Source organism: Oncorhynchus clarkii, chromosome 1 (genome assembly GCF_045791955.1).
Source record: "Oncorhynchus clarkii lewisi isolate Uvic-CL-2024 chromosome 1, UVic_Ocla_1.0, whole genome shotgun sequence".
NCBI lineage: Eukaryota > Metazoa > Chordata > Actinopteri > Salmoniformes > Salmonidae > Oncorhynchus > Oncorhynchus clarkii.
The window spans coordinates 91,874,423-91,899,422 of record NC_092147.1 but is presented as its reverse complement, the minus strand read 5'-3'; the positions used below and the strand labels follow the sequence as shown (position 1 = coordinate 91,899,422).

At 43.7% G+C, this 25,000-nt stretch overlaps 1 protein-coding gene across 1 annotated transcript in view; it reads right to left on the bottom strand.

Annotated features, from left to right (window-relative positions):
• LOC139411368 (thrombospondin-2-like) overlaps positions 1-25,000 on the bottom strand; it is a 71,521-nt gene that overhangs the window by 37,669 nt on the left and 8,852 nt on the right. Inside the window, 8 exon segments of the mRNA XM_071157690.1 lie at positions 7,139-7,312; positions 7,392-7,568; positions 7,936-8,106; positions 10,741-10,834; positions 10,980-11,150; positions 12,234-12,352; positions 19,436-19,489; positions 22,497-22,529. Of these exon segments, the coding sequence (XP_071013791.1) occupies positions 7,139-7,312; positions 7,392-7,568; positions 7,936-8,106; positions 10,741-10,834; positions 10,980-11,150; positions 12,234-12,352; positions 19,436-19,489; positions 22,497-22,529 (993 nt within the window).

Below are 25,000 nucleotides of genomic sequence, written 5' to 3'. Positions count from 1 at the left end.
CCAATGCCACCATTGAGATGGATCTGTATTGTTTGTTTTAGCTCTATGAATAAATTATTACACTGGATTAGTGATTTAACTACTTGGATGGCTCACATTTATCCTCCAGCTAAATCAAGACCAAGGTACTTATTGTTGGAGCCAAAGCACAGAGAGAGAATCTGGACACACATTTAAATTCACGGATAATAAAGATAAAACACCAGGTAAAAACCTAGGTTTGAACTACATTTCCAATCACACATTAGGAATGTGACCAACATAGCTTTTTTACCACATTGCCAAGGTGCGGCCATTTCTCTCTCCGACTGATACAAGGACACTCATCCATGCTTTTATTACAGCAGGCTTGACTACTGTAATGCCCTCCTGTCTTGTCTGCCCAGGAAGCCATTGGTCAACTGCAAAACATACAGAATGCTGCAGCACGGGTACTGACCAAGAACAGACGGAGAGCACACATTACACCGGTTTTAAGGTCTCTGCACTGGCTGCCTGTGAGTTTTAGAAATAATTGTAATATTCCACTATTGGTTTAAAATCAAACCACGACTGTGCACCCCAATACAGACATGCTTCTAAGTTATGTATCCAGGGCCTCCCGGGTGGCGCAGTGGTTAAGGGCGCCCAGGCTCTGTCGTAACCGGCCGCGACCGGGAGGTCCGTGGGGCGACGCACAATTGGCCTAGCGTCGCCCGGGTTAGGGAGGGCTTGGTCGGTAGGGGTGTCCTTGTCTCATCGCGCACCAGCGACTCCTGTGGCGGGCTGGGCGCAGTGTACGCTAGCCAAGGTGGCCAGGTGCACTGTGTTTCCTCCGGCGCATTGGTGCGGCTGGCTTCCGGGTTGGATGTGCGCTGTGTTAAAGAAGCAGCGGCTTGGTTGGTTGTGTATCGGAGGACGCATGACTTTCAACCTTCGTCTCTCCCGAGCCCGTACGGGAGTTGTAGCGATGAGACAAGATAGTAGCTACTACAACAATTGGATACTACGAAATTGGGGAGAAAAAGGGGTAAAATTCACAAACAAAAAAAAAGGTTATGTATCCAGTAGGTCCCTCAGGTCCTCTGGCACTGGCCTATTAACTATCCCAAAGCCTAGGACCAAGAGGCATGGAGAGGCAGCCTTTAGTTACTATGCCTCCACCCTCTGGAACAGCCTGCCAGAGAACCTGAGGGGGACCAAGAGGCATGGAGAGGCAGCCTTTAGTTACTATGCCTCCACCATCTGGAACAGCCTGCCAGAGAACCTGAGGGGGACCAAGAGGCATGGAGAGGCAGCCTTTAGTTACTATGCCCCCACCCTCTGGAACAGCCTGCCAGAGAACCTGAGGGGGACCAAGAGGCATGGAGAGGCAGCCTTTAGTTACTATGCCCCCACCCTCTGGAATAGCCTGCCAGAGAACCTGACCGGGACCGAAACTGTGGAAACTGTGGAGATCTTAAAACACACATTTTTCACTTTGCTTTTCCTCAGGGTGCTTTTTAGTCGTTCAGTTTTTATTGTCGTTCAGCCTCTGAGAATACCGAATACGGTGACTGCGTAACGATTAATAACAAATACAGTGACTGTGTAACGGTTTTCTTGAAGTGAAGGAGAGGCGGATCAAAACGCAGCGTGGTGGTTATTCATGGTTCTTTAATATAGACACTATACATGAATAAACTAACAAAACAAGAAATGTGAAAAAACCAAAACAGCCCTATCTGGTGCAAACACAGAGACAGGAACAATCACCCACCAACACACAGTGAAACCCAGGCTACCTAAGTATGATTCTCAATCAGAGACAACTAATGACACCTGCCTCTGATTGAGAACCATACTAGGCCGAACCATAGAAATACCCAAAACATAGAAAAACAAACATAGACTGCCCACCCCAACTCACGCCCTGACCATACTAAATAATGACAAAATAAAGGAAATAAAGGTCAGAACGTGACAGTACCCCACCCCCAAAGGTGCGGACTCCGGCCGCAAAACCTTAACCTATAGGGGAGGGTCTTGGTGGGCGTCTGTCCGCGGTGGCGGCTCTGGCGCGGGACGCGGACCCCACTTCACCATCATCTTAGTCCGCCTTATTGTCCACCTCCGTGGCTTTCTAAACATGGCAACCCTTCTCAATGACCCCACTGGACAGAGGGGCAGCTCGGGACAGAGGGGCGGAAGCTCTGGACAGAGGGGCAGGGGCTCTGGGCTGAGGGGCTCTGGCGCCTCTGGGCTGAGGGGCTCTGGCGGCCTCTGGCTGACTGGCGGCACTGGCGGCTCCTTGCAGACTGGCGGCACTGGCGGCTCCTTGCGCCAGTAGTCAGATGGCGCTGGGCAGACAGGAAGCTCCGGCAACGCTGCAGAGGAAGGCTCTGACAGCGCTGGACTGAGGAGCTCTGGCGCCTCTGGAATGAGGAGCTCTAGCGCCTCTGGACTGAGGGGCGGGAGCTCTGGCAGCGCCGAACAGGCGGGAGACTCCGGCAGCGCTGGAGAGGCGAGGCGCACTGTAGGCCTGATGCGTGGTGCTGGCACTGGTGGTACTGGGCCGAGGACACGCACAGGAAGCCTGGTGCGGGGAGCTGCCACCGGAGGGCTGGTGCGTGGAGGTGGTACTGGGTAGACCAGACCGTGCAGGCGTACTGGAGCTCTTGAGCACCGAGCCTGCCCAACCTTACCTGGTTGAATGCTCCCGGTCGCCCTGCCAGTGCGGTGAGGTGGAATAGCCCGCACTGGGCTATGCAGGCGAACCAGGGACACCATGCGCAAGGCTGGTGCCATGTAAGCCGGCCCAAGGAGACGCACTGGAGACCAGCTGCGTAGAGCCGGCTTAATGGCACTTGGCTCAATGCTCACTCTAGCCCGGCCGATACGCGGAGCTGGAATGTAGCGCACCGGGCTATGCACCCGCACTGGGGACACCGTGCGCTCCAAAGCATAACACGGTGCCTGCCTGGTCTCTCTAGCCCCCCGGTAAGCACAGGAAGTTGGCGCAGGTCTCCTACTTGGCTTCGCCATACTCCCTGTGTGCCTCCAGCGAATCCCAGGCGGGCTCCGGCACTCTCCCTGGGACGACCGCCTGTCTATTTCCTCCCACGTCGTGTAATCCAGACTTTGTTGCTCCTGCTGCCGCTGCCTTTCACCACGCCGCTTGGTCCTGTTGTGGTGGGTGGTCCTGTAACGGTTTTCTTGAAGTGAAGGAGAGGCGGACCAAAACGCAGCGTGGTGGTTATTCATGGTTCTTTAATATAGACACTATACACTATACATGCACAGAGACAGGAACAATCACCCACCAACACACAGTGAAACCCAGGCTACCTAAGTATGATTCTCAATCAGAGACAACTAATGACACCTGCCTCTGATTGAGAACCATACTAGGCCGAACCATAGAAATAACCAAATCATAGAAAAACAAACATAGACTGCCCACCCCAACTCACGCCCTGACCATACTAAATAATGACAAAACAAAGAAAATAAAGGTCAGAACGTGACAGACTGACTATTAAAACCTACCCAAACCAGAAACCGTGGATAGACGGCGGCATTCTCGCAAAACTGAAAGCACGAACCACCACATTTAAACCATGGAAAGGTGACTGGGAATATGGCAGAATACAAACAGTGTAGTTATTCCCTCCGTAAGAAAATAAAACATGTCAAATGTCAGTTCAGAGACAAAGTGGAATTGCAATTCAACGGCTCAGACACGAGACGTATGTGGCTGGGGGCATAGTACCTAAAGGCAGACAATCACAGACTACAAAGGGAAAACGTGCCACGTCGGACACCGACGTCTTGCTTCCGGACAAGATAAACACCTTCTTCGCCCGATTTGAGGATAACACAGTGCCACCGACCGCTACCAAGAACTGTGGGCTCTCCTTCTCCGTGGCCGATGTGAGTAAGACGTTTAAGCATGTTAACACTCGCATGGCTGCCGGCCCAGACGGCATCCATAGCCGCGTCCTCAGAGAATGCGCAGACCAGCTGGCTGGAGTGTTTACGGGCATATTCAATCTCTCCCTAAACGTGTCTGCTGTCCCCACTTGCTTCAAGATGTCAACCATTGTTCCTGTACCCAAGAAAGCAAAGGTAACTGAACTAAATGTCTATCGCCCCGTAGCACTCACTTCTGTCATCATGAATGCTTTGAGAGGCCAGTTAAGGATCATATCACCTCTACCTTACCTGACACCCTAGACCCACTTCAATTTGCTTAGATCCACAGACGATGCAATCGCCATCGCACTGCACACTGACCTATCCCATCTGGACAAGAGGAACAAGAGGAACAAGAGGAATACCTATGTATAATGCTGTTAATTGACTATAGCTCAGCATTCAACACCATAGTACCCTCCAAGGTCATCATTAAGCTCATGGTCCTAGGTCTGAACCCTGCCCTCTGCAACTGGGTCCTGGACTTCCTGACTGTCCGCCCCAGGTGGGGAAGGTAGGGAGCAACAACTCCACTTTGCTGATCCTAAACACAGGGACCTCGCAAGAGTGCATGCTCAGCCCCTTCCTGTACTCTCTGTTCACCCATGGCTGCGTGGCCACACACGCCTCCAACCCAATCATCAAGTTTGCAGATGACACAACAGTATTGGGCTTGATTACCCACAATGACGAGACAGCCTACAGAGAGGAGGTGAGGGCACTCGGAGTGTGGTGTCAGGAAAACAACCTCCCACCAAACATCCACAAAACAAAGCAGCTGATTGTGGAATTCAGGAAACAGCAGAGGGAGCTGCCGCCTATCCACATCGACGGGACTGCAGTGGACAAGGTGGAAAGCTTCAAGTTCCTAAGCGTACACATCACTGACAACCTGAAATGGTCCACCCACACAGACAGTGTGGTGAAGTAGGCGCAAAAGCGCCTCTTCAACCTCAGGAGGCTGAAGAAATTTGCCTTGGCCACTAAAACCCTCGTAAACTTTTACACATGCACAATTGAGAGCATCCTGTCAGGCTGTATCACCACCTGGTATGGCAACTGCACCGCCAGCAACCGCAGGGCTCTCCAGAGGGTGGTGAGGTCTGCCCAACGCATCACCGGGGGCAAACTACCTGCCCTCCAGGACACCTACACCACCCGATGTCACAGGAAGGCCAAAAATATCATCAAGGACATCAACCACCCGAGCCACTGCCTGTTCACCCCGCTATCATCCATAAGGCGAGGTCAGTACAGGTGCAGAGACTGAAAAACAGCTTCTATCTCAAGGCCATCAGACTGTTCAATAGCCATCACTAGCACATTAGAGGCTGCTGCATATATACATAGACTTGGAATCACTTTAATAATAGAACACTAGTCACTTCAATTACGTTTCAATAATGTTTACATACAATCAATCAATTAAATGTATTTATAAAACCCTTCTTACATCTTACATACAGCTTTACTCATCTTATATTCTATTCTATTCTTCTATTCTACTGTATTTTAGTCAATGCCACTCCGACATTGCTCGTCCTAATATTTAAATATTTCTTAACTCTATTCTTTTACCTTTGTGTGTATTGCTGTGAATTGTTAGATATTACTGCACTGTTGGAACTAGGAACACAAGCATTTAGTTAGATATTACTGCTCTGTTGGAACTAGGAACACAAGCATTTAGTTAGATATTACTGCTCTGTTGGAACTAGGAACACAAGCATTTAGTTAGATATTACTGCTCTGTTGGAACTAGGAACACAAGCATTTAGTTAGATATTACTGCTCTGTTGGAGTTAGAAACACAAGCATTTAGTTAGATATTACTGCACTGTTGGAGTTAGAAACACAAGCATTTAGTTAGATATTACTGCACTGTTGGAGCTAGGCACACAAGCATTTAGTTAGATATTACTGCACTGTTGGAGCTAGGAACACAAGCATTTAGTTAGATATTACTGCACTGTTGGAGCTGGGAACACAAGCATTTAGTTAGATATTACTGGACTGTTGGAGCTGGTTACACAAGCATTTAGTTAGATATTACTGCTCTGTTGGAACTAGGAACAGCAGCATTTAGTTAGGTACTACTGCTCTGTTGGAGCTAGAAACACAAGCATTTAGTTAGGTGCTACTGCTCTTTTGGAGCTAGAAACACAAGCATTTAGTTAGGTGCTACTGCTCTGTTGGAACTAGAAACACAAGCATTTAGTTAGGTGCTACTGCTCTGTTGGAGCTAGAAACACAAGCATTTAGTTAGGTACTACTGCTCTGTTGGAGCTAGAAACACAAGCATTTAGTTAGGTACTACTGCACTGTTGGAGCTAGAAACACAAGCATTTAGTTAGATATTACTGCTCTGTTGGAGCTAGAAACACAAGCATTTAGTTAGGTACTACTGCTCTGTTGGAACTAGTTTTCACACCCTGGCCTTTGTTATCTGTGTTTTCTTTATTATTTTCGTTAGGCCAGGGTGTGACATGGGTGATTTATTGTGTGTCGTCTTGTCTAGGGGTTTATTAGATTTATGGGGTTGTGTTCAGTGTAGTTGTCTAGGTAGGCCTATGGTTGCCTAGAGTGGTTCTCAATCAGAGGCAGGTGTTTATCGTTGTATCTGATTGGGAACCATATTTAGGCAGTCATATTCTTTGGGTATTTTGTGGGTGGTTGTTTCCTGTCTCTGTGTTCTCTGCACCAGTTAGGACTGTTTCGGTTTTGCCACGGTTTATTATTTTGTATTTGTATAGTGTTTACGTTTTCGTCTTTATTAAAGATGCTTAACAATAACCACGCTGCATTTTGGTCCTCCTCTCCTTCCCAGGAAGAAGACCGTTACACTAGGAACACAAGCATTTAGCCGCACCCGCAATAACATCTGCTAAATATGTGTAAGTGACCGATAACATTTGATTTGATTTTAGCAGAAAGGCCAAAATCAATGTTTCATCAAATCATTTTTTACATGTTTTTTTTATACTAAAGGGGTCCTAAAATTCCAAATCAAATAGCTAAATTATCCTTGGTATGACAATCTTAAAACAATTCCATATGTTAGTTTAGACTGTTATGGATAAATTATCTGTACTGTATCCTAACTGTTTCAAAAACTTCCATAGTTTACTTGGATTGTTCCTGTTCGCAACTATGTTGTCAGTGGAATAATGGTTCTTGGCCCTCTCTGTCATCCTATGTATGCTACCTATTGGACAGGGTTGTGTATCGCAGGCTGCGTAGTCGGCCGTCTCTCCCACACAGTTCCTGCCTCCATGCCGGGGGGCGGGGTTAGAACACTCCCGCTGACGAATCATCAGCCCACTGCCACACGACACACTGCATGGTAACCAGGAAGACCACGGTCCCCAGACCCCGACAACTATAATCACACAGACAGTGTATCAGTCAATCCAACATCAACAATAGCAGTCATCTGGTTTGTTTGTTTGTGTTCTCACTTGGACAGGGTGTAGCGTCACAGGGATGTGTCTCTGTAGTGTTGCCACGGCAGCCGCTGCCCCTGCGCTGAGCGAGGGGGAAGTTGCAGAGTCGAACACGCACAACGAGACCTGAACCACACGACACAGAACATGCAGACCACGGAGACCACAGGCCCCAGCCGCCGTTCCCATGGACTACACACACACACACACACACAAACACACAAACACACACAAACATTTTTATAAAAGGGAAATGATTGCTCAAACCCAACACCCAAACCTGAGCGTTCCATTCTGCCACCTCTGGTCTCTTGGCCCTCCCACCCATATGAGGGTCAGCCCCCCCCCCCCCCCAGACCAGTCAAAGATCTTCTCTGTCCTGACACCTCAACGGTGGAATGAGCTTCAGTCTAACGTCAGCAGAGTCCCAACCCCACCTTCCTAACATGTCTGAAACCGTACATCTTCAAAGAGTATCATAAATAAATACAACGACGTAGCTAACCATAATGTGTATTACAGGAGCTAGCTGTACTACAGGAGTTATTGGTGAACTCACCTCGGCTTTCACAACTTCCCAGGGTGCACCTGCGGGTTTGGAGGGAGGAGTCAGAACAGGACGTGGAGACATCATCACAAGATCGCCCTCTCCGCTGGAAGCCACGCCCACAGGTGACCGAACATTCCGTCCACTCCGACCATGGGGACCATCCATCTTCACTTCCCAACCCTATACACACACAAACACACACACACACAAACAAATACATATACATACGCACACATATGTATACAAACTCTACTCTATGACTCTAACACCATCATTAAGTTTGCCGATGACACAACAGTGGTAGGACTGATCACCGACAACGATGAGACAGCCTATGGGGAGGAGGTCAGAGATATGGCAGTGTGGTGCAAGGACAACAACCTCTCCCTCGATGTGATCAAGACAAATGAGATGATTGTGGACTACAGGCAAAGGAGGACCGAGCACGCCCCCATTCTCATCGACGGGGCTGTAGTGGAGCAGGTTGAGAGCTTCAAGTTCCTTGGTGTCCACATCACCAACAAACTAACATGGTCCAAGCACACCAAGACAGTCGTGAAGAGGGCACGACAAAACCTGATTCCCCTCAGGAGACTGAAAAGATTTGGAATGGGTCCTGAGATCTTCAAAAGGTTCTACTGCTACACCATCGAGAGAATCCTGACTGGTTGCATCACTGCCTGGTATGGCAATTGCTCGGCCTCCGACCGCAAGCACTACAGAGGGGAGTGCGTACGGCCCAGTACATCACTGGGACCAAGCTTCCTGCCATCCAGGACCTCTATACCAGGCGGAGTCAGAAGAAGGCCCTAAAAATTGTCAAAGACTCCAGCCACCCTAGTCATAGACTGTTCTCTCTGCTACCGCACGGCAAGCGGTACCGGAGTGCCAAGGCTAGGTCCAAGAGGCTTCTAAACAGCTTCTACCCCCAAGCCATAAGACTCCTGCACATCTAATCAAATGGCTATCCAGACTATTTGCATTGCCCCCTCCCCCCCCCCCCTCTTACGCCGCTGCTACTCTCTGTTATTATCTATGCATAGTCACTTTAACTTCTTAGTGACTGGGGGGCAGTATTGAGTAGCTTGGATGAATAAGGTGCCCAGACTAACCGCCTGCTACTCAGTCCCAGATGCTAATATATGCATATTATTAGTAGTATTGGATAGAAAACACTCTGAAGTTTCTAAAACTGTTTGAATGATGTCTGTGTGTATAACAGAGCTCATATGGCAGGCAAAAACCTGAGAAAAAAATCCAACCAGGAAGTGGGAAATCTGAGGCTTGTAGGTTTTCAACTCAGCCCCTATTGAAGACACGGTGGGATATTGGTCATGTTGCACTTCCTAAGGCTTCCACTAGATATCAACAGTCTTTAGAACGTTGTTTCAGGCTTCTACTGTGAAGGGGGGCTGAATGAGAGGGGAATGAGTCAGGTGTCTGGCAGAGTGCCACGGGCTCGTGATGCGCGGTCATGAGAGAGTTAGCTCTTGTTTCATTGCTTTTCTAGAGACAAAGGAATTCTCCGGTTGGAACATCATTGAAGATTTATGTTAAAAACTTCCTAAAGATTGATTCTATACATCGTTTGACATGTTTCTACGGACTGTAACAATTTTTTTTGACATTTCGTCTGCTCCTAGTGAACGCGCTTCATGACTTTGGATTTGTTTACAAAATGCGCTAACAAAAGTAGCTATTTGGACATAAATTATGGACATTATCGAAGAAATCACAAATTTATTGTGGAACTGGGATTCCTGGGAGTGGATTCTGATGAAGATCATTAAAGGTAAGTGAATATTTATAATGCTATTTCTGACTATTGTTGACTACACAACATGGCGGATATTTTTCGGCTGGTTTGGGCTCTGAGCGCCGTACTCAGATTATTGCATGGTGTGCTTTTTCCGTAACGTTTTTTTTTAAATCTGACACAGCGGTTGCATTAAGGAGAAGTTTATCTAAAGTTCCATGTATAATAGTTGTATCTATTATCAATGTTTAATATTAGTATTTCTGTGAATTGATGTGGCTCTCTACAAAATCACCGCATGTTTTGGAACGACTGAACATAACACGCCAATGTAATATGAGATTTTTGGATATAAATATGCACTTCATCGAACAAAACATACATGTATTGTGTAACATGAAGTCCCATGAGTGTCATCTGATGAAGATCATCAAAGGTTAGTGATTAATTTTACATCTGTGCTTTTTGTGACTCCAGTCTTTCTCCAGTCCGTGACTTGGTGGTGACCTAACATAATCGTTTGTGGTGCTTTCACTGTAAAGCCTTTTTAAATCAGACACTGTGGCTGGATTAATGAGAATGGTATCTTTAAAATGGTGTAAAATACTTGTATGTTTGAGGAGTTTTAATTATGAGATTTTTGTTGTTTTGAATTTGGCACCCTGCACTTTCACTGGCTGTTGGCGGGGTGGGACGCTACTGTCCCAAATATCCCAGAGAGGTTTTAATAACTCTACCTACATGTACATATTACCTCAATTACCTCAACTAACCGGTGCCCCCGCACGTTGACTCTGTACCAGTACCCCCTGTATATAGTCTCGCTATTGTTATTTTACAGCAGCTCTTTAACTACTTGTTACTTTTATTTCTTATTCTTATTCGTATTTTTTAAACTGCATTGTTGGTTAAGGGCTTGTAAATAAGCATTTCACTGTAAGGTCTACACCTGTTGTATTCAGGGCTTGTGACGAATACAATTTGATTTGACTAAATATGACTTCTGAAATAATCATTTGAAATACAGTAGACTAAGTGAATGTGTTTAGATATCTCACCCAGACACACAGGGCAGCATTCCCCTTCAGTGAAGGAAGGACTGGAACATATTACTGGAGGACAGGTGACCTGCCGACACACTGCCTTCCCCTCCTACACACACACAACACACACACACACACACACACACACACACACACACACACACACACACAGTAGTAAAGCAAAAGGGCCTAGAGATATCTTGACTCAAGAGTTGAGCGTGTGTGTGTGTGTGTGTGTGTGTGTGTGTGTTTACCTGGCAGGTACAGAATGTGCAGCTGTCTGAAACCCAGTCCTCCTTCCGCTGATACACACGTCCGTCCTGCACACACACTCTCTCCTCTTCATCATCTTCTCCTCCTCCCTCTCTGTCCAAACTGCTGCCCAGCTCAGAGAGAGCTTCACGCAATGCCTCATTCTCCTCTGTCTGAACACACACAGATGAAGACGGCAGGAGGCTTGTGGATCTGGTTATGGTTAGTACTGATGCTGTGTGTGTGTGTGTGTGTGTGTGTGTGTGTGTGCGTCACACTCCATGAGAACCCAAGATATATATTTTTACCCTCCAATGTTTGTAAACATTAAATGTAATCAAACACTGTACAGCCTCAAAACATGGTTAAAACAATAGTGTTGATATCCTGGATGGTCAGTCCTTGCATCCACAGCTCTGTCTATTAATCTGAGAGTGGTTACATTTCTCCAGGCCCATCCCTCAGCTTTTTACCAAAACAGAGGCGGGGAGGCCGTTTTGTTATTGTTTCATCTGTGGACTTGCCCTTTAAACAGCTGCATATTATCAAGATATCAAAGTGTCACCAACACAAAGTTCAACAATAGGCCTGTAGCAAATTAAGCGTATTGCATTCATTATTCACATGTAAATAGCACTTTTCAGTAGTGCTCAAAGCCATTCCATGAGTGAGGCATTTATTTTTCAACTTTAATCAATGAGCCCATTCAGTTCTCCATGACAACTAAATCATAAACAACAGAGTAGGGCTGGCTATGCTCAGGTGGGTCATGCTCAGGTAAAACTATTAGGCTAATCAATACTTCCATATTTCCAAGTCCTGTTCTTGAAAATCAAGGGGTATAACATTTATTGGAATGAGTAGAATTCTGAAAGACTTTGGTTTTTAATGTAAAGATATCATTTAATCGTCTTATTATATGTAGTAGAAAGCGATGGGTTAGAAGAAGCCTACTTAACCAATCCATAAAGTAAAATTTAACATCCATATATGGCCAGCTATGTAAACATTAACATTCATTTATCCTGCAATAGATGTTGTTCAATTGGTTACATACATTGTTGTCTTCCTCTAACGCCTCTTAAGGGGAAAGTAATCTAAAAGTAACTGAATGTAATCAGATTACGTTACTGAGTTTGAGTAATCCAAAAGTTACATTACTGATTACTAGTTAGGACAGGTAACCAGTAACTGTAACGAATTCCATTTAGGAAGTAACCTAGCCAACCCTGTCTGTATGTGTCTGTGTGTCTTACAGCTCTCTGAAGGTCGTGCAGCAGACTAGTGGTAACGATGTGGAGGCCATGCAGCTCTGATAACAGATCATTCAGCTCCTCACAGGACCGACGACACATCACCTCAGGACGCTCCACCCCTACACACACACACACACACACGCAGAATCAGAGCTAACCCAAACCAGATCCACAAGCCTCCTGCTGTCTTTATTTGTGTGTTCAGACAGAGTTTTCTTAACATTGTTTTTGATAAAGGTGTTATGGCTAGTGAAGGTGTTATTGATAGTGAAGGTGTTATGGATAGTGAAGGTTTTATGGACAGTGGATAGCAAAGGTGTTATGGATAGTGAAGGTTTGATTGATAGTGGATAGTGAAGGTGTGATTGATAGTGGATAGTAAAGATGTTATGGATAGTGGATAGTAAATATGTTATGGATAGTAAAGGTGTTATGGATAGTGAAGGTGTTATGGATAGTGGATAGTAAAGGTGTTATGGATAGTGAAGGTGTTATGGATAGTGGATAGTAAAGGTGTTATGGATAGTGGATAGTAAAGGTGTTATGTATAGTGGATAGTAAAGGTGTTATGGATAGTGAAGGTGTTATGGATAGTGGATAGTAAAGATGTTATGGATAGTAAGGGTGTTATGGATAGTAAAGGTGTTATGGATAGGGAAGGTGTTATGGATAGTGGATAGGGAAGGTGTTATGGATAGTGGATAGTAAAGGTGTTATGGATAGTGGATAGTAAAGGTGTTATGGATAGTGGATAGTAAAGGTGCTATGGATAGTGAAGGTGTTATGGATAGTGGATAGTAAAGGTGTTATGGATAGTGGATAGTAAAGGTGTTATGGGTAGTGGATAGTAAATGTGTTATGGGTAGTGGATAGTAAATGTGTTATGGATAGTGGATAGTAAATGTGTTATGGATAGTGGAGAGTAAAGGTGTTATGGATAGTGGATAGTAAAGGTGTTATGGATAGTGGATAGTAAATGTGTTATGGATAGTGGATAGTAAATGTGTTATGGATAGTGGATAGTGGAGAGTAAAGGTGTTATGGATAGTGGATAGTGGAGAGTAAAGGTGTTATGGATAGTGAAGGTGTTATGGATGGTGGAGAGTAAAGGTGTTATGGACAGTGGATAGTAAAGGTGTTATGGATAGTGAAGGTTTGATTGATAGTGGATAGTGAAAGTGTTATGGATAGTGGATAGTAAAGGTGTTATGGATAGTAAAGGTGTTATGGATAGTGGATAGTGAAAGTGTTATGGATAGTAAATGTGTTGTGGATAGTGGATAGTAAATGTGTTATGGATAGTGGATAGTGGAGAGTAAAGGTGTTATGGATAGTGGATAGTGGAGAGTAAAGGTGTTATGGATAGTGGATAGTGAAAGTGTTATGGATAGTAAATGTATTATGGATAGTGGATAGTAAATGTGTTATGGATAGTGGATAGTAAATGTGTTATGGATAGTGGATAGTAAATGTGTTATGGATAGTGGATAGTGGAGAGTAAAGGTGTTATGGATAGTGGATAGTAAATGTGTTATGGATAGTGGATAGTAAAGGGTGTTATGGATAGTGGATAGTGAAAGTGTTATGGATAGTAAATGTGTTATGGATAGTGGATAGTAAATGTGTTATGGATAGTGGATAGTGGAGAGTAAAGTTGTTATGGATAGTGGATAGTAAATGTGTTATGGATAGTGGATAGTTAAGGTGTTATGGATAGTGGATAGTGAAAGTGTTATGGATAGTGGATAGTAAATGTGTTATGGATAGTGGATAGTGGAGAGTAAAGGTGTTATGGATAGTGGATAGTAAATGTGTTATGGATAGTGGATAGTAAATGTGTTATGGATAGTGGATAGTGGAGAGTAAAGGTGTTATGGATAGTGGATAGTAAATGTGTTATGGATAGTGGATAGTGAAGAGTAAAGGTGTTATGGATAGTGGATAGTTAAAGTGTTATGGATAGTAAATGTGTTATGGATAGTGGATAGTAAATGTGTTATGGATAGTGGATAGTGGAGAGTAAAGGTGTTATGGATAGTGGATAGTAAAGGTGTTATGGATAGTGGAGAGTAAAGGTGTTATGGATAGTGGATAGTAAATGTGTTATGGATAGTGGATAGTAAATGTGTTATGGATAGTGGATAGTAAATGTGTTATGGATAGTGGATAGTGGAGAGCAAAGGTGTTATGGATAGTGGATAGTAAAGGTGTTATGGATAGTGGAGAGTAAAGGTGTTATGGATAGTGGAGAGTAAAGGTGTTATGGATAGTGGATAGTAAATGTGTTATGGATAGTGGATAGTAAATGTGTTATGGATAGTGGATAGTGGAGAGTAAAGGTGTTATGGATAGTAAAGGTGTTATGGATAGTGGATAGTAAATGTGTTATGGATAGTGGATAGTGGATAGTGGAGAGTAAAGGTGTTATGGATAGTAAAGGTGTTATGGATAGTGAAGGTGTTATGGATAGTGAAGGTGTTATGGATAGTAAAGGTGTTATGGATAGTGACGGTGTTATGGATAGTGGATAGTAAAGGTGTTATGTATAGTAAAGGTGTTATGGATAGTGGATAGTAAAGGTGTTATGTATAGTAAAGGTGTTATGGATAGTGGATAGTAAAGGTGTTATGGATAGTAAAGGTGTTATGGATAGTGGATAGTAAAGGTGTTATGGATAGTGAAGGTGTTATGGATAGTGAAGGTGTTATGGATAGTGAAGGTGTTATGGATAGTAAAGGTGTTATGGATAGAAAAGGTGGTATGGATAGTGAAAGTGTTATGGATAGTGAAAGTGTTATGGATAGTGGATAGTAAAGGTGTTATGGATAGTAAAGGTGTTATGGATAGTGAAAGTGTTATGGATAGTGGATAGTAAAGGTGTTATGGATAGTGAAAGTGTTATGGATAGTGGATAGTAAAGGTGTTATGGATAGTGGATAGTAAAGGTGTTATGGATAGTGGATAGTAAAGGTGTTATGGATAGTGAAAGTGTTATGGATAGTGGATAGTAAAGGTGTTATGGATAGTGAAAGTGTTATGGATAGTGGATAGTAAAGGTGTTATGGATAGTGGATAGTAAAGGTGTTATGGATAGTAAAGGTGTTGTGGAGAGTGAAGGTGTTGTGGAGAGTGAAGGTGTTGTGGAGAGTGAAGGTGTTGTGGAGAGTGAAGGTGTTGTGGAGAGTGAAGGTGTTATGGATAGTGGATAGTAAATGTGTTATGGATAGTGGATAGTAAAGGTGTTATGGATAGTAAAGGTGTTATGGATAGTAAAGGTGTTATGGATGGTAAAGGTGTTGTGGATAGTAAAGGTGTTATGGATAGTGGATAGTGAAGGTGTTATGGATAGTAAAGGTGTTATGGATAGTGACGGTGTTATGGATAGTGGATAGTAAAGGTGTTATGGATAGTGAAAGTGTTATGGATAGTAAAGGTGTTATGGATAGTGAAAGTGTTATGGATAGTGGATAGTAAAGGTGTTATGGATAGTGGATAGTAAAGGTGTTATGGATAGTAAAGGTGTTATGGATAGTGAAAGTGTTATGGATAGTGGATAGTAAAGGTGTTATGGATTGTAAAGGTGTTATGGATAGTGGATAATAAAGGTGTTATGGATAGTGGATAATAAAGGTGTTATGGATAGTGGATAGTAAAGGTGTTATGGATAGTAAAGGTGTTATGGATAGTGGATAGTAAAGGTGTTATGGATAGTGGATAGTAAAGGTGTTATGGATAGTAAAGGTGTTATGGATAGTGAAAGTGTTATGGATAGTGGATAGTAAAGGTGTTATGGATAGTGGATAGTAAAGGTGTTATGGATAGTAAAGGTGTTGTGGAGAGTGAAGGTGTTGTGGAGAATGAAGGTGTTGTGGAGAGTGAAGGTGTTGTGGAGAGTGAAGGTGCTGTGGAGAGTGAAGGTGCTGTGGAGAGTGAAGGTGTTATGGATAGTGAAGGTGTTATGGATAGTAAAGGTGTCCTCCCTCTTATCTATCAGCGTATCTGTGCTCCTCCCTCTTACCTATCAGCGTATCTGTGCTCCTCCCTCTTACCTATCAGCGTATCTGTGCTCCTCCCTCTTACCTATCAGCGTATCTGTGCTCCTTCCTTTTAAGGCCTTTGCAGACTGTACCTCGGATTCAGTCTTTTACGATTATCTCATGTCACACTGTGCAATGTTACCAAATTCAAATCTTAATATCAACCTTGCCAGATTGTCTGATCTGCTTCAGTTCTGAGCGTGTGCTAGCACCAGCAGCGCAAGCCTCCCTCTGTTTATGCACGAGTGAAGTGAATGGAAATAGTTTTCTTAGACAAACTTTATATGTTCGAACTCAGAATCAAATCGGTTTCCCCAAAATAACATGGTAGAACCATCATTTAGACTGGAGATTTTGCGAATTTTTCAAAATCCTGTAAATTGGCCTGATTTCAGACTTGTCATGTAAACAAGATTATTGGTTCAATCGTTCTTCTTGTAAACATTTAAATCCAACTATTATATGAATCTGCTCTCGTCGAAAGGAGTGGACCAAAGTGCAGCGTGGAAAGTGTTCATGATTTTTATTAGCAAAAAACACTCAAAGAAAATAACAAAGCGAAAGCTAACAGTTCTGTCAGGCACAGACACTAAACAGAAAACAACACCTCCACAAAACCCAAAAGGAAAATGACAACTTATATATGATCCCCAATCAGAGACAACGATAGACAGCTGATTGGGAACCACTCGGTAAAAAGCAAAGAAATAGAAAACATAGACTTTCCCACCCGACTCACACCCTGACCTAACCAAACAGAGAATAATAAGGATCTCTAAGGTCAAGGCGTGACAGAATATGACTTTTCACAATACTCATATTATTGTGTGCGTGCACAGCGCCAGCCGTGTTTCTATTGGTCAATCACTGGGATGGGCTCGTAAAACCAGCCACACTACACAATAAATGCAAAAACATTCTGATGACAATTGTTTGTGACCAAAGAATTTTCCCACAATGTGGAAATGTTGTCTGGGACAGAAAAATCGTGGCATAAGACTACTAACCTTATAGAGTCTGGCCTTTATCTATCAGCACATGGCGGTAACAAGCAGATATCTGATTGACTCCATTCAGGTGATTTAGAGGCATCAGCGGGTTAGGGTTAAAATGGGTTAGGGTTAATTGAGAAGCACAGGGGGAGGGGGGGTGCAGTGGGAGAGGCTGGGAAAATGGGTTAGGGTTAATTGAGAAGCACGGGGGGGGGGGGGGGGTGCAGTGGGAGAGGCTGGGAAAATGCTACATACGGGACAGGCACTACGGGACCGGAGCTATGGGACCAGAGCTACGGGACCAGAGCTACAGGACCAGCGCTACGGGACCGGAGCTACGGGACCGGCGCTACGGGACCGGCACTATGGGACCGGAGCTACGGGACCGGCGCTATGGGACCGGCGCTATGGGACCGGCGCTATGGGACCGGCGCTATGGGACCGGCGCTACGGGACCGGAGCTATGGGACCGGCGCTACGGGACCGGAGCTACGGGACCGGCGCTACGGGACCGGCGCTGCGGGACAGGAGCTACGGGACCGGCGCTACGGGACCGGCGCTACGGGACCAGCGCTACGGGACCGGAGCTACGGGACCGGCGCTACGGGACCAGCGCTACGGGACAGGAGCTACGGGACCGGCACTACGGGACCAGCGCTACGGGACAGGCGCTAAGGGACCGGAGCTACGAGCTGTCATGTGCCTTTTACTGTGTGTGCGTAGGGCTACGGGACCGGAGCTACGGGACCAGCGCTACGGGACCAGCGCTACGGGACCAGCGCTACGGGACCAGCCATATGGGACCGGCGCCCATAGCTCCGGTCCCGGTCGATCATGCTATACTAAGGCAGAGATTATCGAGTGTAGGTCTTTCGAAGCATGCAGTTGCATGGTTTTCTAACTATCTGTCTGATAGAACGCAGTGCACTCAATTTGATGGGCTTATGTCTGTTAAATTGTATGTCTTGAATGGTGTGCCCCAAGGATCTGTACTTGGTCCTCTCTTATCCACTATTTATATAAATTATTTAGACAAAAATGTCCAAAATGCACAACTTCATTTTTATGCTGATGATACTGTTATTTACTGTTGTGCCTCGTCTCTTACAAAAGCTTTCCAGAACATGCAAACTGCTTTTTATACTGTTCAACATACCTTGTGTGAATTGAAGCTTATCCTCAATACTGACAAAACTAAACTAATGGTGTTTTCTAATGCAAGAAATAGACCTCTGAACCTTTCACCTATTACTACCTGTCAGGGCAAGGAGATAGAGGTTGTAACCTCATATAAATATCTTGGAATTTTAATTGATGATGGCCTCTCTTTTAAATTGCATATTCAACAATTTACAAAAACATTGAAGCTGAAATTGGGATTTTATTTTAGGAATAAGGCCTGCTTTTCTTTTGAAGCCAGAAGGAGGCTAGTATCAGCTACATTTATGCCTTTACTAGACTATGGGGATATTTTATATATGAATGCTTCCGCTCAGTGTTTGAGATCAATTGACACCCTTTTCCATGGCACTTTGAGATTTATTTTAAACTGCACAACCCTTACGCACCACTGAACTTTGTATACAAGGGTTGGCTGGCCTTCTCTAGTCACTCGTAGGCTCAGTCACTGGTATACTTTTATTTACAAAGCCATTTTGGGTTTACTACCTTTTTATTTGTGCATTTTTATTGTTCATAAATGTGGTGGGTACTCTCTTCGTTCGCTGGACTTTATCCTGCTAACTGTTCCAAATGTCCAAACTGAATTTGGTAAAAGGGCTTTTATGCACTCTGCGCCATCGTCTTGGAACACCTTACAAAATACTTTTAAACTGGAAGAACTTGTCCTGATTGGTGTTTTTAAATCACAGATGAAGGATTTGAGGCTGATTCCCTGACCTGTCAATGTTTTTAATTTGCTGTTTTATACTCTTGCGAATTCAATGGTTTTTACTAGATTACTTGTAGTTTTTCATGTTGTCTGTCTGTAATTTTTTTGTAATGACTTGATGCTGCCTATCTTGGCCAGGGCGCTCTTGAAAAATAGATTTTAATCTCAATGAGCCCTTCCTGGTTAAATAATGGTTAAATAAATAAGAATAAGAATGTGTTCTTAACTGACTTGCCTAGTAAAATAAAGGTAAAAATAAAATAGGGTGCAGAATTACATTACCTGCTGTCAGATCACAGAGAAACACCATCAGCCAGGCAATCAGTGGTGTCATCCCTACACACACACACACACACACCAATTATACAGTGCATTTGGAAAGTATTCAGACTCCGTGATTTTTTTTGACATTTAGTTAAATTACAGCTTTATTCTAAATGGATTAAATAAATAAAAAATCCTCATCAAACTATACACACCCTACCCCATATAGACAAAGCGAAAACAGGTATTTAGACATTTCAGAAATTTGATTAAAAATTTAAAAATAAATACCTTATTTACATAAGTATCCAGACCCTTTGCTATGAGACTGGAAATTGAGCTCAGGTGCATCCTGTTTCCATTGATCTTCCTTGAAATGTTTCTACAACTTGATTGGCGTCCACCTATCGTAAATTCTACTGATTGGACATGATTTGGAAAGGCACACACCTGTCTATATAAGGCCCCACAGTAAATAGTGCTTAGCAAAAACCAAGCCATGAGGTCGAAGGAATTATCCGTAGAGTTCCGAGACAAGACCATGTTGAGGCACAGATCTGGGGAAGGGTACCAAAAAATGTATGCAGCACTGAAGGTCCCCAAGAACACAGTGGCCTCCATCATTCTTCGGTGGAAGACGTTTGGAACCACCGAACTGGTGGTCACTCTGATAGAGCTCCTAAGGAGTTCCTCTGTGGAGATGGGAGAACCTTCCAGAAGGATAACCATCTCTGCAGTACTCCACCAATCAGGCCTTTATGGTAGAGTGGCCAGACGAAGCCACTCCTCAGTAAAATGCACATGACAACCCACTGGGAGTTAACCCTAACACTAACCCTTTATGGTAGAGTGGCCAGAAGAAGCCACTCCTCAGTAAAAGGCACATGAAGCCCGCTTGGAGTTTGCCAAAAGGAACCTAATGGACTCAGACCATGAGAATCAAGATTCTCAAGAACTGTTTGGCCTGAATGCCAAGCGTCACATCTGGAGGAAACCAGGCACCATCCCTACGGTGAAGCATGGTGGTGGCAGCATCATGCTGTGGGGATGTTTTCAGCGGCAGGGACTGGGAGACTAGTCAGCATGAAGGGAAAGACGAACAGAGCAAAGTACAGAGAGAACCTTGATGAAAACCTGCTCCAGAGCGCTCAGGATCACAGACTGGGGTGAAGGATCACCTTCCAACAGGACAATGACCCTAAGCACACAGCCAAGACAACGCAGGAGTGGCTTCTGAACAAGCTAGCTTCCGTCCTCCTCTGTGTACATTGATTCAATACAAAACCTAGGAGGCTCATGGTTCTCAACCCCTTCCATTGACTTACACAGTGGCTGCGGTCCAAACACTGAAAAGACACCCCCTTGTCCACTTACCCTTGCCTTATTCCCTTGGGGTATCCCTGTCGCCATCTTGGAGGGTGGTCCAAATAATTAGCCAAGCAAGGGAAGTTTGCACGTAAGGCCATCAGCCCTCGTTTTTAGTCGGCTGTGCGAGTGTATAATTATGTTCACTCCGGGGCCTGAAACTCCCCATAATTCAATTTGTGACGATTGAAGAAAAGTGCCAAAACGTAAAAATAATATCAAAGGAGAAGTCAACATACAAGTGTAAGTAAAAATGAATGCCATAAAGTTAGAAATTGTGCTACTAACGCATTTTCCTTCTTCAGAACTTCCAGCTTGGCAGGCTAACGTTAGTTAGCTAATTCATTTGCTAGCTATCATACAGTAGGCGTAAATTAATAATTATATATTTAATATATGTAGACTTGCAATCATAATTGACTGTAGCACATATAAAGCACCCACAAGTTACTGGTGGCTGAAAACACAATCATCGCGGGACGAACGAGTGACGAATTTCCGGCCAATGGTGGTCCATTTAAAATCATTCCTGCCTCCTTCGCCCCTCGCCCTGCAAGTGTATACTCGTCACACATCATGATACGCCATCAGAAGTGTCCACTTATTTGAGGGCTGAGTGGACAGGGTGTGTCTGTTAAGTGTTTGGACCGCAGGCAGTAATTATGACAACTTTCTGTTAAATATGACGTTACTTTAGGTAATATGGTGACAATGCTGTGTGTAGCGGCTATGAGATCGTTTGGCCTAGAAAGGTTTTTTCGCCTGGTCACATACAGCTGATGTGTTGTGCATTGAAGTCCATAAGCGAAGGGAAAAGGTGAGAGAAGGAGAGCGCATAGATGTGAGAAGGAATAAAACGTGGCTGCTATGAAAGTGAACTGTGTTTACGCGTGACCAGGGGTGTATTCATTCTGCCAATTCTGTTGAAAAACGTTTCTTATTAAACAGAAGCAAATGGAGCGAAACGGGGATAAACATACCTGAATTTGTCCAATAGAAACTCTTGCTTGCAACTGTTGGACAAATGATAAAACCCTAGGTCAGCTAGATGCAGATCTCTCGACCTGTGTGTTCCTACGCTGTAAACCTTCATTCATAGACCCTCTCTTTCTAAAATGATCTGCCAAAATTGTTGCAACCCCTATTACTAGCCTGTTCAACCTCTCTTCTGTGTCGTCTGAGAGCCCCAAAGATTGGAAAGCTGCCACGGTTATCCCCCTCTTCAAAGGGGGAGAAACTCTAGACCCAAACTGCTACAGACCTACAGTGAAGAAGACTCGAGGCTGTAATCGCTGCCAAAGGTGCTTTAACAAAGTACTGAGTAAAGGGTCTAAATATTTATGTAAATGTGATATTGCATCTTTTTTTATTGTATACATTTGCAAAAATGTATAAAAACCTGTTTTTGCTTTGTCATTATGGGGTATTATGATGTCATTATGGGGTATTATGATGTCATTATGTGGTATTATGATGTCATTATGGGGTATTGTGATGTCATTATGGGGTATTGTGTGTAGATTGATGAGGGGAAAAACGATTTAATACATTTTCGAATAAGGCTGTAACGTACAAAATATGAAAAAGGTCAAGGGGTCAGAATACTTTCCGAATGCACTGTAGACTGATAAATAACATTTTTAATGGTCTCTGTTGCTTATAGAAACAGTGACACGAACAGCAGAGAAATGTTACAAACTAACATTGGACCTACCTGCATCAAATGGCCCAACTCCTCCTCAGTGTCCTGTTTTAATGTCCCAACTCCTCCTCAGTGTCCTGTTTTAATGTCCCAACTCCTCCTCAGTGTCCTGACGTCCCAACTCCTCCTCAGTGTCCTGTTTTAACGTCCCAACTTCTCCTCAGAATCCTTGTCAGATAGATCCACAGTAACATCCCACATCAGTTAAGCGTTACAATGCAAGAGAGAGAGAGAGAGAGAGTAATGTGTGTGTGTGTGTGTGTGTGTGTGTGTGTGTGTGTGTGTGTGTGTGTGTGTGTGTGTGTGTGTGTGTGTGTGTGTGTGTGTGTGTGTGTGTGTGAGACAGGAACCATATTTTACCTGTCTGTCTGGCGTTAAGTAGAGCTGCATATCTCCCAGAGAGAAACCCTACTGGGGATATGGAAAAAGTGTGTGTGTGTGTGTGTGAGACCCTTCATGCTCAGATTATTATGGAGGAGACTTCTGGGTAAAACAACATCTCATCTCCCAGAACACACTGAGGCTCCTCTCTCTCTCTCACTAGGTTGTAGCAACTTCATGATGGGTATAGGGAACATTTGAGTATCAACCTGTCACTGTTACATTGAACTGGGTGAATGGAATATGAATTACAGTAACCTAAACCTATCACTGTTACATTGAACTGGGTGAATGGAATATGAATGACAGTAACCTAAACCTATCACTGTTACATTGAGCTGGGTGAATGGAATATGAATGACAGTCACCTAAACCTATCACTGTTACATTGAACTGGGTGAATGGAATATGAATGACAGTCACCTAAACCTATCACTGTTACATTGAACTGGGTGAATATGAATGACAGTCACCTAAACCTATCCCTGTTACATTGAACTGGGTGAATATGAATGACAGTAACCTAAACCTATCACTGTTACATTGAGCTGGGTGAATGGAATATGAATGACAGTAACCTAAACCTATCACTGTTACATTGAACTGGCTGAATGGAATATGAATGACAGTCACCTAAACCTATCACTGTTACATTGAACTGGGTGAATATGAATGACAGTCACCTAAATCTATCACTGTTACATTGAACTGGGTGAATGGAATATGAATGACAGTCACCTAAACCTATCACTGTTACATTGAACTGGGTGAATGGAATATGAATGACAGTCACCTAAACCTATCACTGTTACATTGAACTGGGTGAATGGAATATGAATGACAGTCACCTAAACCTATCACTGTTACATTGAACTGGGTGAATATGAATGACAGTCACCTAAACCTATCACTGTTACATTGAACTGGGTGAATGGAATATGAATGACAGTCACCTAAACCTATCACTGTTACATTGAACTGGGTGAATGGAATATGAATGACAGTCACCTAAACCTATCACTGTTACATTGAACTGGGTGAATGGAATATGAATGACAGTCACCTAAACCTATCACTGTTACATTGAACTGGGTGAATGGAATATGAATGACAGTAACCTAAACCTATCACTGTTACATTGAACTGGGTGAATGGAATATGAATGACAGTCACCTAAACCTATCACTGTTACATTGAACTGGGTGAATATGAATGACAGTCACCTAAACCTATCCCTGTTACATTGAACTGGGTGAATATGAATGACAGTAACCTAAACCTATCACTGTTACATTGAGCTGGGTGAATGGAATATGAATGACAGTAACCTAAACCTATCACTGTTACATTGAACTGGCTGAATGGAATATGAATGACAGTCACCTAAACCTATCACTGTTACATTGAACTGGGTGAATGGAATATGAATGACAGTCACCTAAACCTATCACTGTTACATTGAACTGGGTGAATGGAATATTAATGACAGTCACCTAAACCTATCACTGTTACATTGAACTGGGTGAATGGAATATGAATGACAGTCACCTAAACCTATCACTGTTACATTGAACTGGGTGAATGGAATATGAATGACAGTCACCTAAACCTATCACTGTTACATTGAACTGGGTGAATATGAATGACAGTCACCTAAACCTATCACTGTTACATTGAACTGGGTGAATATGAATGACAGTCACCTAAACCTATCACTGTTTAATTGAACTGGGTGAATGGAATATGAATGACAGTAACCTAAACCTATCACTGTTACATTGAACTGGGTGAATGGAATATGAATGACAGTCACCTAAACCTATCACTGTTACATTGAACTGGGTGAATATGAATGACAGTCACCTAAACCTATCACTGTTACATTGAACTGGGTGAATGGAATATGAATGACAGTCACCTAAACCTATCACTGTTACATTGAACTGGGTGAATGGAATATGAATGACAGTCACCTAAACCTATCACTGTTACATTGAACTGGGTGAATGGAATATGAATGCCAGTCACCTAAACCTATCACTGTTACATTGAACTGGCTGAATGGAATATGAATGACAGTCACCCAACATGTTGTAATAGAAATAAGGCCAAGCTCATGAAAACAAACTGTCATC